General features: G+C 42.8%; 1 protein-coding gene across 1 annotated transcript; it reads left to right on the top strand.

The window, feature by feature from the left end:
• Positions 1 to 1,066: 1,066 nt before the first annotated feature.
• LOC143371074 (uncharacterized) lies at positions 1,067 to 17,201 on the top strand. The gene is made up of 7 exons (XM_076815926.1): positions 1,067 to 1,664; positions 2,559 to 3,218; positions 9,823 to 10,955; positions 13,343 to 13,413; positions 13,491 to 13,692; positions 15,600 to 15,842; positions 15,954 to 17,201. Exons 1-7 carry the CDS (start codon positions 1,070 to 1,072, stop codon positions 16,998 to 17,000), a joined length of 3,951 nt encoding a protein of 1,316 aa, XP_076672041.1. The 5' UTR covers positions 1,067 to 1,069; the 3' UTR covers positions 17,001 to 17,201.
• Positions 17,202 to 18,331: the final 1,130 nt, after the last annotated feature.

The raw sequence follows: 18,331 nt of genomic DNA, 5'->3' as shown, positions 1-18,331 counted from the left end.
TCTGTCTGGAAACCCTTTTTCTATCTCTCACGGACTAGAAATAAAATACGGAAAATAGCCGAATTTTCAGTTACAAAATAAGTAACAAGTTTACAAAATAAAATACAAAAAAATAGCCGAATTTTTAGGGAGTCAATTTCGCCCGATTATTATGAATTCAGGCAGCAAACAAAAATTGCGTTGTAATCAGTAGGAAACCCCTACATATTCCCAAAGCTTCAGATTTTCGTTGTTGAATTTCCGGGTTCGGGATCTTCCTTCGTTAGCTTGTTCCGAACAATTCGACCCGAGTTCGGCTTAGCTTGCGTTTCCCAACTACTTGAACAGCGGTGGTTTAAACCCCCAATGAGCAAGGGCCACGCGGGTCTTCAGCAGCGAAAAAAAGAGAGCCCACTGAAAGTAAACGGGAAGGCAAAACGGAAAGAGTTTGTCGTCCCTTTCCCTACTTGTCTTTCCCACAAATACTGTATACCCGAGCTGCGCCAAATGATTGCGTTCTAGACGGCCAATTGCGAAGGGTTTCTCTAATAAGAACTTTCCTCGCGGAGGGAACGCGAGCATAGTCGCGATATTCCCGGCTTTCCGGCCTCACTTTTCGCGCGCCAACGTCTCGATTCACTGTTCAACATGTCCTCGGCCAGAGCAGTTCGCTTTCGTGGTTCGGCAACGCTTGCACCAAGCCGCTTCGCACAGTGTACCATTTTGCATCTACCATTCCTCACCCTTTAGCTCTTCCCCCCGCCCTTTCTTCATTCACCATCCCACCCACCGTCTCGTTAAGTCCTCCGAGTTCAGGGAAGCACTCGCACGAAGTGTCTTCGCAGTACCTACGCGGAATTTCTCGCGAAACGTTGTTCTGCCGGCAGCCAAGACACCACCCTCCGCGAGTGAACAGCAGCGGAACCCAACAGTTGTTGCTGCTAATGGGGATGCTCGAGGTCCCGTGCTCGGGGAATGAAATGTCCTGCGTCGGGGTGGAAGAGGAAGTTGCCGATTATGCGAAATCGTTAATCCGTCCCCAGCTTGCGAAGCTCGCGCGCGGTTCGGAGCGAGGGGAACGGAAGGGAAGATGAAAGAGCGCGATGACTGGCAGTCGAGCGACCCGTCGAAACGACAGAAGGGTAGGTCGAAGAAGTGCAAGCCAACGGCGAAACTGTACGCGCAGAGCTGCTGGCCGAAGGTAATGATATCCCGCGACGATAGAGTTTGCAAGAGAGCCGAGAAACCTTCAGGGACCACCCGCTTATCCTTTCTTGAAGGACCTACGGGCAAGCTGCCAGGCAAAGAGAAAGATGGCCGGCCCGCCTGCGACGCGGAGCGCTTGTGCTGCGAGGGGAGCGGGACGAATTTCGAGGAGGAACAGGGCGTCTGTTTGATCAGTAGCTCCAGCGAGATTTCTGGGGATCCGGGAGAGACTCTGACGGAGAACGGGCAGGGTAAGATCGAGGAGCCGGCCGAGGAGAGCGGCCCCGATTGTCCCGCGTTGGGGAGCGTGATTTCTGGCGCGGGCCACGGGGAGGGGCCCATCTTCGTCGATCTGACCACCGACGAGAAGAACACGTGGAAGCAGAACATCCTTAAGCGGTTCTGCGACGTGAACAGCTCGGCCAGGGTGAACGAAGAGGAGGACGGGACCGACAGTTGCCCCACCAGCGTTGTAACAGGTACAGAACAAGATTTAGGTATAGGATCCCCGCGGGGCCGGCAAACTTTCCGAATTTCATTTCTTTGAATTCTACACTTTCGCGAGCCTGCTAATTAATAACTATAGGCGCTACATAACTACATATTGTAAATCTGTTTTAGAAAGACAGAGGGGGAGGGGGGAATTAGGTGATCTGCAGAGGGAGAAAGATCTTCTCGTAAAAGTGATAAACGCTGTTGTAGTATGTAGCAGTAAATTTCCACTCAGTTTAAGGGATCCTAGAAGATTTTCCAATCTCTACTGCCTTCTACTTTGTCTTTGCGCTTAATACGCCCTCGTCGAATATCGGGAATCATCGCGGTCTGTCCGCGCAGAAATTAATTTATAAAGAACAGATGTTCCGTCGGGCTATGGCTTTTTTTCCCCGTGAAGATCGATAGGCGAGTATCTCCCCTTAAAACAAGCCTGTTTATTACAAGTTTCGCTTAACCCTCCGCGAAGCAGGTGAATAATAGTCGTGCCCTGAACCATGTGGGAATCATTTTACCCCGAGCATTATCCACCTGCAAATACACCGTTTGAATAAAAACGACACCTCCGGCTCCAGCTACCCGAAAGCCAGGCGGCTTGCGTATATTTCGAAAAAGTTTTGGGACCGCCTGGGGTTTGCTCCGCCCCACACGATTCGCTCAGTGGACGCACCGGGTAGTTCACGGAAACTTTTACCAGCGTTTAATAATTTAAACGCCGGTCGAGAATTTTCAATCATTCGGTACCGGGAATCTTTAGCCGTCGGTTACTAATTCCTCTTCGACCCCCACCCCCTCTCCCCAATGTCAGAGACTGACGAAATTTCAGCCCCTCCACCAGTCGATGCTAATCACATTCCAACTTCAACGTCACTCAATTGCAGAGCCTCGAATTATGATAGCAGATAGCTCGAGCAAAGTGAACTGCACCGGGGGCAGCAGCTTAGCAACGGCTCTGCGGGACCACGGGCCGTATTTAATTCCTGTTCAACCGAACCGTTCTCTGCCGATACGGCCGGCCCCCCTTGTGCCCACGAGATTGTTTCGCAAGGATTGCTCGTCGCTGCCGGTCCCGCCCAACTCCGCGAACCTGGACGTTGTCGAAGTGGAGCCAGCGAAACCGATCGGCATCCTGTCGGAGGTGATCCAGAAAGAGAACGATGCGATCGACGATGGGCAAGCGGGTCCGAAAGGCCCCGCGTACTCTACGAGCTCCCCCCACTACGTCAGCCCCAAAATCTCTGGCGTGGAAAGCCTCGGCAGGATGAAGAAGAAGCTTAAAGACGACGCGGAGCCCGAGAAGAGCAACGCCAAGGAAACCAAGAAGAAGAGGAGGTCGCAGGAGGCGGACTCCAGTCAGGCCATGGAGGAATGCGTTGAAAGCTCGATTAAGGAGTTTCTCAAGAACTTTTGCGGCTCGAACCAGACCGGGGGCGCGCGGGACTCCTGCACCGATAAGTGCGCCAAGGTTGTGTCCACGACTAATGAAGAAAATGGTGGTAAAGTGGTGCCCCCTCTGAGACTGAAGAAGGTCGTTCGACCAGGTAATCGTGGTAATAAGTGGCGCAATAATTTTTGGTATCTAATGTGTAGCAATTTCGCCAGATTTCTCCAAGTCTTCTTCTTCGCTGCACAGTCTTCGTCGCCTTGTTCCAAAGCACCTGCACACTTTCCTTCGCTCCATGTAAGTGCACGATCTCTAACTCCCAGGTAGACAACTACATACTCTGACATAAATATTTCTGCAAGATGCGGCACATCCGAAATGCTTTCCCTTTGGGCACGCGTACACCGCACCACCTACGCTACGAATTTATTTATTCATTTATTGACGAAACGTACGATATTACAATAAATGTAATTGCATAAAAATAACATAATAGAAGAGGACCGATAAATTGAAGGGGAAAGCAAGGAATGCCAATTTTTAGGGATTTCAACGCGCTTTATTGGTGGCAACTGAAACCATAGAACTGCCGAATCACAAAAGGTTTACAAAGTGGTAATGTCCGCATAAGAGAACGTTAAAGATTTGGTTAAGGGAGAGCGGGGGCAAACGTAACAATTTTTACATTTGGCCTAGCTACCGATTACCTCTTACAGATATAAAAACGATAATTATGCCTTAAGATAGTGTGTTTCTTGGTCTATCCTTTGATCAGAAATTCAGCCTTCCATGATAAGTAGTCGAAGAATTATGGCAATTTTTCCGCAGTGACTGGCATTGTTACTTTTGTCCTGCAGGGGTAGGACGAAAGCAAAGAGGAGATATAATAACAGGCGTCACTCCGGGCGGAACCTTTGAAGTCCTTACTTGACCTTGGCATTTAAATTGGTTGTCTATTCGAGCGGGATATTCGAATCGACTAAACGTACCTTACCGCAATTTGCTGATTATTGCGTGGTTCACCGATCATTGCCGAATGGGCATTTAAATTGGTTGTCTAGTGATTTCCCTAGTTTATGCCTGTCCTTGTCGAGTGACGCCTCTTATTATATCTCATCTTTGACGAAAGTAACGTACCATGGGGACGAAAGTAATACTAATTATTTTCAGGAGAATTAAGTAAAAACACTTCTTCCAAAGCGAAATAGGATTATTTATTATCAGAAACGATAGAAACAAACATTTAAATAAACATATTTTAAGTTAGTACCTAACGATAAAAAGCATAACCAGCTTCAAACATTTCTTTGATACTGTGTATTTGATTTAATATGGAATCTCGTGTAACGGCCCCAAAAGTATCTAATATTTATAATTTTTTTTAAAAACTACTGTTATCATTGGAGTCAACTCTTTTGAGATATACGGAGGCATCTTTAAACTAATAGAAACATGTTACTTTCGTCCCCGTAGTGACGTGTTACTTTTGTCCCCAGCCATGTTTTGCAGCATAGAACTGTTATAACGTACAAACTATACAAGACTTATTGAAATCAAATACAGGAGCTTATAAAGACATTATCTAAGAACACTCTAACAAATAATTGGATCAATGTCTACAGTTTCACTATGAATATTATCAAAAAAAGCCAACAGAGGGAGCCACTTACCTGCAGAGGCGGATTAAGGTCGGTTGAGGCCCCGGGCGCAAAAGAAAATATTGGGCCCCTTACAAAAAAAGGGAAAGACAGGAAAAATAAAATCACGTTAACCATATTTTTAAACACATAAACAGATTATGTACTCATAATGTTTTAATTTCAATAAAATTTTACCGCCGATCGTAAAATTGTACGTAATTAAAATTGCACGTGTGTATTGTAAGAACTTGTACCGCGGGTAATAGTAAGGAAAGGGAAATAACGTAAGGAGCAAATCTGTATCCGAGTAATAGTACCTGCTTCTTTCAGTAGCCCTGTGCGTAATTAATAATGATGGGGTCCACTGTGTAATGCAAGGTATCAGGAGAATTAGGCACGTTTATTTGTCGCAACTATATGTTTCTTGGACTCGATGCCCGAACTGCCTTCGCGGCATCGGCCGGCTACTCTCGATCGCTGTTACTCGGGTTATCTCGTAAATGATCGCCCCGTAGCAACCACTTCTTGGAAAAGCTATTTCGGAGACGGTGTTCCGTCGCCCTCCTTAGCAATAGTTGCTTCAAAATTGCGCAGCGATTTAGTCTTATACTTTTCTCGCTTACAATTTTACGGTCCGCTTACAATATGAAATAAAATTTGGTGTCATTAGAAAAAAGTGGAAAGTTGGTTTTTGTGGGGCTCCTCAGAAGCCGGGGCCCCGGGCGCGCGCCCGATGCGCCCGCCGTTAAATCCGCCTCTACTTACCTGAAAGATCGGTATACGAATCGTCCTATTGCTCAGCGTAACTCCGCGAAGCAAAAGAAACACTAAACACGCGTAACTATATAAAGCAAACATTTTGTGGAAGCAGGGGCGGATTGAGCAGCCTTTTTTGGAGGGGGCGAAATATGTAAAAGTACATAAGTACATTTTTGAACCCTCTTTTGCAAGATTTAAAATTTGCTTGTAACTTATATTTTAATATCTCTGTCTGATACTATAGCCTAAATACTTAAATTCACAATAATTATTTATATAGAATAATACACAATTTCATAATTTTTTCTATTTCATTAATCTTGGAAGGGGGGGGGGCGATCGCCCCTATCGCCCCCCTCTGGATCTGCCCATGTGTGGAAGGCGGGAGGAAGGCGTGTTACTTTCATGACGCCGTTACGTTTGCCCCTGCTCTCCCCTACTGGTTAAAAGCAGGGAACAAAACAAGGAATGTCTCCAGTCGTCCTACATGCATTATTTCCGATTAGTGTAACCTTGCATTACACCCACGCCCGGCTCGAGCCTTTTTTGCGCCCTAGGCGAACTTGCCAAATTGCGCCCTTTTGTTTATAATACATTTATTGGAGTTTTTTAATGGCCCTGCTCTGAATTTGCACTCGTACCTTAAACCATTTATAATACAACTTCTAATGTTTCATTTAAAACTTTATTTTAAAGAATGCCAACAACGGATGTGTACCCAATACACATCCTTGTTTTGATGCTAATAGTGGACATTTCTTATTTTATTCCAGTATTCTGCAGCGTTGAACTTGAAAAATAAAATAATGTAAAACAATTATTTGCTTGCTCAGCTTCTTTTTTCTGATACCCAAATGAGTATATTTAATTAAAAAAATATATAATTGAATCTTCACGAAATACTCTGATTACTCCTTGATAATTCTTGTTAGTCTGTAATATGTCCACTAGTTACTTGTTTATATTATTCTTAAGTCATTATTTTATATTATGTTCACATTATTGCTATTAAGTTATCATATATGTTTGTGTTATTATTAAGTCATGGTTTTAGTTTTATCGATAGTCAATAATTTCATGAAGCATAAACGAAACAATGTTTCTGGTATTTATTTTCAGTTTTTCTCAAACAGTGCAATAAGAAGCACAGGCTCGGACACGCACAAAAATAAGAATTTAATTAATTCCTATAAGGAAAAATAGAATTGATGCCTTTCTCAGTTCTCTATGATAATTTCAAGATTAAGCTTTGTTAACCCGCGAGATGGCGCACACGGAGGTTTCCTGCAGGTGTCAGACATTTCGTTAAATAACTATAGATTGTCAACCTGTAAGGCTATGAGGTACTTTCTACCTTCCTCTTTATTAATTTACTTTAGATCGAACCATGTTTCATTGTTCTCACTGTTGAATTGGTAATTTTGCAGAATATTTTATCAGATGGCGCGCATCAAGTGCGCGTGACTCAGCCTGTGCGCTAGATTTATTTCCATTCTACGGCTAAAAATTTAAATAGTTTTCCAGACTAAATTGGCTGGCACTATTTTAATTTCCAGGCAGTTTATGGCATAGCTTAGAGTAATAAAATTCTTGAGAAAGTTAGGTACGATTTGTTCCGTTCGACGAAGCAATGACACTTACAGATTATACTAATAATTTAGTTCTTTAATTTTGGTTGAGATAATTTTGTATTGAAGCTCTGTAGTTATGTATGCAGTAATATTATATGTACACGTATAGTTACTATTTCATGCAAATAGTTATTATTGTATTCCCTTAGCTTATTGTTTACATAAATGCGAATAGAGTTTATTTTTTGTGCTGTATTGTTAACATAATTAAAACCCGGAGGAAACCTCCGTGTGCGCCCCTTCGCGTTTCAATTAGTCACGCGCCCTCTCGCGGGTTAAAATGTCATTTCCCCATCCCTTACCTGCAGTTTGAATCTTCTATTTATATTCTAAACAGCGGTGGACTGGGTGTAAAAATATTCTTTGCCAGGAGACGAAAGAGGCCCACCCACAGCTGTAAGGCTATCGTTTAATTTTTATAAGAAACTAGCTGAAATACCCGGTGTTACCTGGGTTAAGGGGGTACAGGACTATTGGACACGTAAAATCAATGATTTCTTTTGTGTCTAATTGCTTAGGTATCAACTAATCATTATACCCGTACTTTTCACAGTTTATTGTGGACGCGGTTCCGAGTAATTGCCAAAAAAAAAATTGTCGGAATGTTAAAATTTGTTGACATTATTAAGCGCTGAAGATGGTCCTCCGTAGTGCGCAGCTGTAGTCGGTGTCCGTAGTATCAGGTGAACCAATCATCTGAAAGCAAAATGCTTTGGGGTTAGTAATTACTACACCAAAATCTACAGCATGAAACTTGACTGGCGAATTTAAACAAAAATTGTGAAAGTTACAGACGAATCAATTTTTCCCCACATTTTGCGGAAGAAAATCGTCTTTAATCGTTTATAAAAAATTTCACAAACATCCAATGCTGTTACGGAAATTCCGTGCTATAGAGAAAGGAATTCTACACCTCCAGTTAAAATTTCAAGTGAAAATATTCATTCGTTCAAAAGTTATGATATACACGGTGATGCACAGTGTTTAAAAATGTAGTTTCGAGATAAACGGCTTCAAAGTTAAATCGTCTACCTACTTCAGCCCTATAATTTCCGTAATTATTCGAATTTCCTCATGAAACTTTGTTGTAAATGTTCGCAAAGGATGACACTTTCAGAATCAATACTAATAAAAAACAATCATTTTTTTTTAGATTTCAATAGTCCTGTACCCCCTTAATGCAAGTTTTAAAATAAAAGCGACAGTATTATAGACGGCACAATAGTTGATAGCGTTATTAATGTTAGCGAGAAAGGCAGTAGTAGTTTTTCATAGTCTATTTGTTGCCATTAGGACAACAAATCAATCAGAAACACCACTGTAACCATCTTCACTTACAACGCCTAACGTAGCTCGGCCTTACTAACAAGGGGAGGACACCATGTGGTAGACATCGATTTTTATGAGCCTTGGCACTATGTCGAAAATAATTAAATAGGTGTCCGAGCGTTTCTGCCAATGAGCCTTAATAATAGAGATATTTACATGTAAATTATTAAAAAATTCATAGTGGTCGTGAGGGTTTAGTGGATAAAAATCCCACAACTACCCAGGCGCCCGCGGGGATTCCCCTCTGGAGGAGTCGGGGTGCCTTTTGAAGATTACCCCAAGTTAAAAAATAATTTATAAAAAAAAATAATTTATAAAAAAAAAATTTTTTAACGCGAAGATATCATCAAAAGGCACCCTGACGCCTCCAGAAGGGAATTCCCCGCGGGCGACAAGGTAGTTGTGGGATTTTTACCCACTAAAACCCCACGGCCACTATGAAATTTTTAATAATTTCCCTGTAAATATCTCTATTATTAAGGCCCATTGGCAGAAACGCTCGGACACCTATTTACTTATTTTCGACATAGATGCATCGTGCCAAGGCTCATCAAAATCGATGTCTACCACATGGTGTCCTCCCCTTGTAAAAGCTCGTCACGCCGGTATCGAAACGCTACGCGAGTAGGTACTTATTTCTCATTAAAGTATACAGTGACCTCCGCTTGGACGTGTAGAAAATATTCGCCAAAGCCGAACGAAATCCGCGCAGCGGTGTAAATTGTACATATATAGATAACGTATGCGTCGGCCTCATATAACCCGACTCAGAAATTTTCAGAGTTATTTATTATATTCCTAAATGTAAAGTATCCTCGAAAAATGATTTTACTAAATTAATTTCATTAAAATAATAATGCAACGTAAATTTCATTTGTATACAGCAGATAATAATAGTGGAACTTCTACCATATTTCCAAGTTACTAAAAGCGCCTCTTAAAAAGTTCCGGGTTATTACCATTTCTAACGTATATATTGTCTGATAGTTAGAGGCCCACAGGGCCCATTTGCAACCTGACACCCTGGCCAGTCCGGCACTCCTTCTAAAGCACACATAATATATAAACAAGCAAGCGTCCACAATCAGCACGAAGAATTACACAAATAATGTTCTGCTGGAGCAAACACGCTCACTCACTCGCACTAACTTCAACCGACTGATTCTTTTACCGCAATATAAACTAGAACACCAGCCCTATCTGCTAGCTTCTTTTTTAACTAAATTGGGTTTGGCAACTTCGTGTCAGAGACGAATGAGAAAGTATCACAGAGTAATCAGTATCACGGACTAACAATTAGCAGAATTTGCCCTATACACATGAGCGTCTTCTGCCCAATTCGTTAAGAAAGAAACACATCGGGTAATGAAACTGACCAGAAACATATTATCCCCGGGAACAGAGACCGAGCGATGCTGCAACTCCCAGATCGACATAGGGGCCGAGCACGAATTGAATTATCGTATCATCACGGGTACAACGCCGAGGCCACCGTCCAGCCCGATTCCTAGCAGCTGGAACGACATGCTCTACGAGAAAGACGCGACCCTGGCGTCTCTAAGAACCGACAGCTACAAGCTCAAGTACCGACGAAACAGACTGAAGCAGAAGCTCTGCGAGCTGCGAGGCAAGGCCCTGAATCTGGCCAAGGAGATGGCGAACGACACCGGCTCCCAGCAGAGCACCAGGTTGAGACAGATGATGAACCGCTACGAGAAGCAGATTGAGAACCTGTCCAAGCTGCACAGCAAGCTGTCCGCGGATCTGTCAGTCTCTAACGAGGTGATAGACGTGAACGACGACGAATACCTGTTCGCGAACATGAACGAAATGAGCAAGGAATCGGTGAAGAGTGGCTCCCCGGTGTCGTCCCCCGAACCACCGAAACTGTCGCCGCGGTCCCCGCTGGATTACGAGAGCCTGCTACCCGAGCACGTAAGGGACAGCCCACCAACGCTACCCAGAGTGTACCTCGCGATTTCGTCTAGCCAGGACTCGATCAACGAGGAGCTCCAGGTGTCCGAGCGAAAGGTTTGGTCAGTGGACGAGCACCCGATTAAGCCAAGCTCCGAAAGCCCCCTTCAGAGCAGCTCGATGGGCGCAGCTTCTCCGAACTTCAAGGAGCCGATGGGAGTGGCCGACGAGACGCAACAGGGCGATATGAGCGTCGACGTTGGTGATTCTGACGTGAATGCCAGCACAGGGTCCTTGGACAGCCCTAAAGTCATCGAGTTATTTGAGAGCAATGCAACGACAGAGAAGAAGGAAGAGGGGATCAAGCTGGTGGAACGATTTTCTTCGAGTCACCTTATGGGCCAGGATGTGGAGAAGATTAAGCGCCATGGATATTCCGAGTCCGTGCCAGTTATAAGCTCCGTGACCAGCGGCTTGGAAGCTGCGGCCAGCGTCCGAGCTGGCGAGATGTTCGAGGAGGCCTCAGGCAGGCAAGTTCTCTCGTCAGGGGAGCAGCTCCAGCAGGCGAAATTTCACGGGTCTAACCGAGACGTCAGCAAGGGCAATCGAGGTGCACAGCGGGTTCGTAGAACGGATGATTTTTTTGTCATAAAGGAAATTTTCGCCCTGACACATGGGGTGTTTAGGGTTATTGTTTTGTAAAGGGTTCTTTAAGCGGCTTATTTAACAAAAAAGTACATTCGGTCAAGAACAAGCTGTCCCAGAGACGATCCAAGGCCGGTATTCATAGTCGCTACTTATTCTTAAGCAGATGCTTAAGCATGCGGCATCCTCTACTAACCGAGTAGCTAGTAAAGGATGCCGAATGCTTAAGCATTTGCTTAAAAATAAGTAGCGACTATGAATGCCGGCCTAAAATGCAACTATCGACACTTAAATTTGATTGTTGCGCCTTCGTGGCTCGGACTCCCGAGCTCTTATTAAGCCCCGTCCAGACCAAGTAACAATTTGCTTGGGCATAAGTTGCTAACACCGTTCTGGCACGGTAACTGAACACGAGTTGACGGCGATACAGCAACATCGTCCGAGTGTCTAGCGGCATGACATGTGGCCGGAGACTACAGAGATGTTGCTAACTCACTGGACACATGTACAGGGTCAACGTTTTATCGAAGAGGAGATATAATAAGAGGCGTCACTCGACAAGGACAGACATAAACTAGCGAAATCACTAGACAACCAATTTAAATGCCCATTCGGCAATGATCGGTGAACCACGGTAAACTTCGACAATAATCAGCAAATTGCGGTAAGGTACATTTAGTCGGTTTGAATATTCCGCTCGAATAGACAACCAATTTAAATGCCAAGGTCAAATAAGGACTTCAAAGGTTCCGCCCGGAGTGACGCCTGTTATTAAATCTCCTTTATGGTTTTCTCCTGCAACCCGCGCTCGCGCGAACAGGTAAAATGGCAACAGCGCCTCACGGACGCATTCCACTAGAACCATACACCGTCCCGGCGTTCCGAGAGCTGTCAGCGACCGCTGGACAGCAGTGATGCCCGAGCTTCGAGAATTTTGGGATGGTCTCTTTCAAATTAACGTCGCCAAGAACTATTCAGAATTTCCCGGCCCGGGTTGACAAATTTGGGTCTTTTTCGTATAACTTTTCAACTGTAATAATTTAAAATATTTTACATTTACTTAATTTTTTTTCTATCAAATTTTTAACCATAAGTGTTGTAAAAAGCTTTTGCAAACTGTTTATTTGATACTGTATTTAATGCTGTTTTTAAAATTCGTGGTGTTGGTATGCAATAGGCTAGTTGTTTCTGTATCATTACTTTCAGAAATTGAGAAATTAAATTTTTATTCAATTATGTGTTAGTTCTGCAGATCTCAGAATCTATTGTTCTGGTTTTCTTTTTTATGATTTTATCCTTAATGCAGTGCATACATAGATCACACGTAAGGGGTACCTAATGGGACGTGTCTTTGATTGTAGCGGTGTTTGAATTTTTTTCTAGAATTTTTGTGTCTGAATGTCTTAGCTACTCAATTTCATTTTTTGGAATGATGCGCCATTATTGTGGCTTTTACACGCAGGTGGCGAAAAATCTCTCCGTACAAGGGTGTAGCGCCGCGGTCAACCCTGTTGTAGCTAAAATTTCTGAAATTGAGACGGGTACGAGATCAGTCGACATTATTTTCAAACCTCATTACAGTAATCTGGGGTGCGAGTGGTAAACCGATCATAAAAGCGGAGCGCACGGCTCGATTACCTGGGACCGGAAATTCCCAGTAGCTCTTTGCGACGTTAATTTGTAAGATACCATCCTAAAATTTTCGGAGGTCAGGCAGCTGGCAGCTCTCCGCTGGGCCGGTGCATGGTTGTAGTGGAATGCGTTCGTGAGGCGCTGTTGCCATCTTACAAGTTCGCGCGAGCGCGGGTTGCAGGATAAAACGCTGACCCTGTACAGTAGTGTCTCGATAGAAGGACGGGGATCGCTATCCCCTCCACTTCCTCCGTTATTGCCGCGGAGATTGACAAGGAAATGTTCGGTTCCCAATCCAAAGAATCTAATTTTAATAAAAAAAACTGCGTGACTGCAGAGCATATTCAAGTATGCAAGCAGCAATTTTTCTTTTCTGCGGAAAATCACTCCGGAGGGATGAAATCAGCCCTTAAAGTCATCGCGTGTTTCCGTCTTTTAATATAACTGTGTTGTAATTGTTCAGTTTTTACGCTCTATCGCACTACGAAAAACAAAATAAAGTGATATTCGGTTCCGTCACCTTTTTCCGAGACAAATCTGTATCCGGCGATTGTTGCCCGGTCTGGACATACGTTTAGATCTCGCCACCCTTAGCGGTGTCTCCCGATCTCCGGCCATCAGATGCCGTTGGTCTTGCACTTTTTTTTTAAGGAGGATTAATTGTAAGATGGAACACGCTACATGTAAGCGGAGAACTGTTGCACGTCTCTTGAAGTTTGAATCTGGTTTAGGTCACATCAACTACGAGCCAGTTGACCCAATTCGAGTCTGTAGCAGCCATGCCGACACAGGAGCAATTTTCGTAAGTTGAAGAAGAGATTGGTCGCATCTTCTTATAGAGGTTCTTATACATACTTATGTGTTTTGTATATTTACGAGCTGCAGACCACCGCAAACCTATAAAGGAGAAAATATGTCAAACGACTCCGCGCAGAGAAGTAATAGACACTCGATTACCGAACAGTTCCCTACTCTTGGTAACTGGATAGCACGAATGTCGAAAAAGCAAACTGCAAAAACTAAATCCAAGCTGCAAAGCATGGGGAGTGTTCCATTTGTGCCAGCGGAAACTACTTCTCGTGTAAGTGGATACTTTTACGCGGAATTAATTGTCGCATTAGCAAGGAAACTTTAAAAAGGATTCAGAACCATCTGACGTGAATTTAAGATGCTATAAAGCACGATGAAAGAAACTTTCTCTTTTGACAATATACGGGATGTCCCACTTAGGGTGAACATCCATATTATTTTTTATGTTATTGAAGGTGTGAAGAAATACCCAAGACTGGAGGTGTGACGAGGGTTGCATGATTTAGGGAAGTCCATCTGATGATAATAAAAAAAGATACTCCCAAGGTTATCCACATTTTTGTTTTACATAAAGATGCACGTCCTTAAATCAAATCTGTTTTAGTGATGTTTTGCATACCGTCAATAGCAGCGACAGTAATTTAGATGTCCATAATATGGGACACAAAATTGTATGTTTTATAATTTTTTTTAAAAAAAATTAAAAACCGACCTCAACGGTGCGGTAAAAAGGATACAATTTTTTTTTTTAAATCGGTGCCAAAATGGAAACAAAATTAAATCAATTTCTAAACCTTTATCAATTATAGTCCATTAGCAGTCTAACGCCCGGGAATTAGAGCGCGCAAAAAATTTAGTGGGACATCACGCGTCGAGCCGATTTAATTTCGTTTTTATTTTGGCACCGATTTAAAAAAAAATATTTTATCTTTTTTAGCGCACCTTTGAAGTCGGTTAAAAAACATTAATCATAGCACCAGAATCATCCAAATAGGTTCACGCGTTACAAAGTTATGCGCGAGCATACATTAAAACTGGAGTTCTAGATAATAATAATAAAATAAAATTAACATGGTACCACCGGCTCTTCACACTCTTTCAAATAAAAAAAGAATCATCGAAATCGGTGCACCTATGCGGAAGTTATGCGTGAACATACAAACATAATGAAATATACGTGACGAATTGAGTAACCTCCTGCCTTTGAAGTCAGTTAAAAAATTAAGTTTCTGCGCGCCCGACGGTAGGAAATCTACAGATTTAGATTCTGTACATCTACAGATTTTTAATAATTTCAAAATTGCACGCACAGTCAACACTATAGTCTATACTGAGAAATCCCCTAAAACTATATTTCTTATTAAATTATTGTATTTCTATATAATTCATCTTTTAAATTTTCTTTAAACTTCCTCGATTATTTTACTGTTTTGTATTCCTCTTTACACTTACAAGGGGAGGCCGCGACATCTGGGACACGGATTTTAATGAATCTCATATATGTTGTAGTGTAGGTGTAGTAGACCAATATATGTCTCACATGTTGGGTCCACTACCCCAGTTTCCGAAATATTAATAAAAAAAAATGTTTACAGGCACTAGAAACATTTTTCTAAATGTAAATCAGGTGCAATTTCCACCTGAAATTAGAACAAAAAATGTACCTGTGGCCATACATCTTGTATTAGATGTGCACAGTGTCGTGAATTTTATTATTTCATTTGTTTTTACGATAAATGTCATATTTTAGAATGTAAAAAATAGTACTTTATCCTTTGAGGAATAAAACAACACGAAATACATCTATAGAAAAAAATGATCCCAATGAGAATCGAACCGGTGAAAGTTCCAGTGCAAGACCTGCCCTTTATACGTACCGCTATTCATCATTACAATAAACTTCGCTATCGCTTCTGTTCGTCAACGCATAAACATCTTTTTTTTATTGATATTTCGGAAACTGGAGTAATGGACCCAACATGTGAGGCATATATTGGTTTACTACACCTACACTAAAACATATATGAGATTCATCAAAATCCGTGTCCCAGATGTCGCGGCCTCCCCTTGTTAGAGTACAGAATAGGTAATGGTCACAGTGTGGGTTCACCATGAAACACATGACCATTACGTTTTCTATATACTATACAATACATTATTGCATATATGCTGCAACAGGTTCCTGGACCTGAAAGTCAGAAGATAATCAGTCCCAACACAACTATAAATGTGGCAAACACAACAGCCAAATCCGGTACAGATAGGTGGCAATACTACCGCCAACAACACCAACGCCAACAACTGTTACAACAAGTTGCTGCATCTGTGAGTCTCCCGCAACCAGTCCCAACAGTTCCACCTCTACGTCCTGGCCTCTACCCGCCTATTTCTATGAGTCAGTTCTATCCGAACAACTATACTGTGAGTAACACTGATTCCTACCTCAATATAGTGTAATATATTCCTTAAAATATCTACTTACACCCATTCATTTATACAAGTTCACTATTCATATAACTACTTCAATTTCAGATTGATCCCTACAACGCAACTGCCCTAAGTTATTATTCAGCTATCTGTCCCTACGGTAGCTATCCACACTACTCTCGTTTGCACCCCGGCTCCCTACCAGGCTATCATTTCCCAATGCAAGAAAGTCTACGACCGCTGCAACACATGGATAAGCGTTTCCCCTCAGTGCAAGAACACATGGTGAAATATCCTGCCCCGTCCACGAACAACCTGCAACACACAAGTAACCTAGATTACGATCGCTTACGAGGGAACTCGACCGGTAACAACGTCGGTGTAGCGACCTGCTTACCATCGCTTTTCCTGCCTCCACCGTCGTTATCCTCGTCCCCGCAGACTTTGCCACGGGCACCTGTTACTGGGTATCCGACAAATGGTCAGTTTTCCAGAAACAGAATGATTCCAGACGTCGTTGCTGCCGCGGCAGCTGCCGCCGTTGTTGCGGCAGCTTCCTTCGACAGACAACGCGGCGACGCATTGGCGCGCAACAGAGCCGACGCCACCGGTATGATAAACGTCATCGACAGAAACGCTCATGTGCCAGACCCTGGCAAGACTGTGATTAATCGGAATGTAACTAATCTGACGCAAAATAGCAATTTTAGCGAAGAGAGCAACGAGGAAAGGGCAAGGTATCAGCAGGTGCAGAATTATCTTTTTGATCGGTTGACTCTCGTTAAGACTGCGGACAATTTCGTCCAGCCAAGCTCGGTAGCAGGCAATGACACCCATTCGGTGATGACGCCCATCGCCTCTACGACACCGTATAGGATGTCGTTGACTCCTACGCAGCACGCGTCTCTGTCAAAAAATACATCCTCGGACGAACTTAGAAATTGCGAGACACCACACCTCGGTAAGGTGAATCGCAGTCCGAATAGCCTGTATAATCTCGCGTGCTCGAACTGCGGTGCCATTGGGCCGAAATTCAAATGCCTCGGTTGCGAAATGGTTTTCTACTGCGATGAACGATGCCAAGAAAAGCATTGGAACGTTCACGTACAGTGGTGCCCGAAGAAAATGCCAAGATTGAAGAAAGTCACTTGAAGTCGACCGATGTGAATTGGAACACGTTAAGCGAGGATACCATAGTAGCAGGATATAAGAGAATGTGATACTTAGATATGGAAGATTTTTATGGAAGATGAATGATTCTGTTTAAGGTTCTTGGCTCGGCTTAGAAATATGTTTTATCATCCTGTACACTGAATGTACCTAAATATGAGTGGATTAAGTTGCAATACCAAAGTGGACTACATATTACATTGTGTGCTTTATAAAAAGCTATTAATCAATATTTACTGAATAATAGTATAAGGCAGCGAAGCCCCGGTGGGCGGTCCGTGGACGCTAGCATTCATAGCGTCTTCTATGTGCTGTGTGGATGGGGGTGCTCGAAGCCAATGAAGCAGTGGGCATGCAACAGATAAGGAAAACTCTAGTAGTGTGCCCTTAGGTCCTAAAGGTGCAGTTCCACGACGCGTTTCACGTGACTCGTGGAGTCGGCTCGGCTCGCCCAGGTTCAGTGAGCGCGGATGCTAGCGTCCTCGAACCATCCACCGGGGCTTCGCTGGTATAAGGTGTAACAGAATTATACAGGACGAGGTATTTAAAACATGGCACCTGAATAATTTGCCTATTTTTGGTCACAGAAAAAAAATGCTTTAGGCAACTATTGCTTGATTCTAAGAAAGACGTAATCTAATGTCTTATCCGTTTCATATAATGCATTATGTAAGTTTCAATAAATTTATGAAGTTGCACTTTGGCCACTATTATACCACAGACAAATAGTACATAATTCATGAATGCAGATAAATGTAAAGTGTACAACGAGACAGTATGCACAAAAATGTTTACTCTGTTTGTTGAGGTAAACCATTTTCTCGTAATTGATCTTCAACCAGAAGTCTTTGTACATGTCTTAAAATGCTCTATTCGAAGATATGGATAAAACCATATCATTCCATTTAAAAGGACTATGTTAGCCTGCATGTTTCCTTTACGCCTGCGCGTATGAAAAAACTATCGACACCAGATTATGCGATGTGTCTGAAGTATTTTTTTTTCTATTATCGAAATTAAAAGAGTTATCCAGGTGGTCTGCTTTAGACACTCCGCCCTGTATACGTACAACACATTGGCTTTATTGGTCTCTAAATTATCGTTTATTAAATACTTGTGAAATATTTGTCCAACAAAAATTTTTGTTCCATGTGCCAATATAATGTATGCTAAATTATCAGTGACCTCATGCTGAGTTTGTAGTAGACTGAATTTGTAATTCAAGATTAACGCGCAGTTATTTTTATCACACCATTTGGCTACCTCATTGCTCTATTTAGAGAATCAAACAGAAAAGGAAGGATAGCACAAAT

Source organism: Andrena cerasifolii, chromosome 1 (assembly GCF_050908995.1).
Source record: "Andrena cerasifolii isolate SP2316 chromosome 1, iyAndCera1_principal, whole genome shotgun sequence".
In the NCBI taxonomy this organism is placed as follows: domain Eukaryota; kingdom Metazoa; phylum Arthropoda; class Insecta; order Hymenoptera; family Andrenidae; genus Andrena; species Andrena cerasifolii.
Note: the sequence above shows the minus strand (reverse complement) of the source record. Positions and strands in the feature narration are given on the sequence as shown.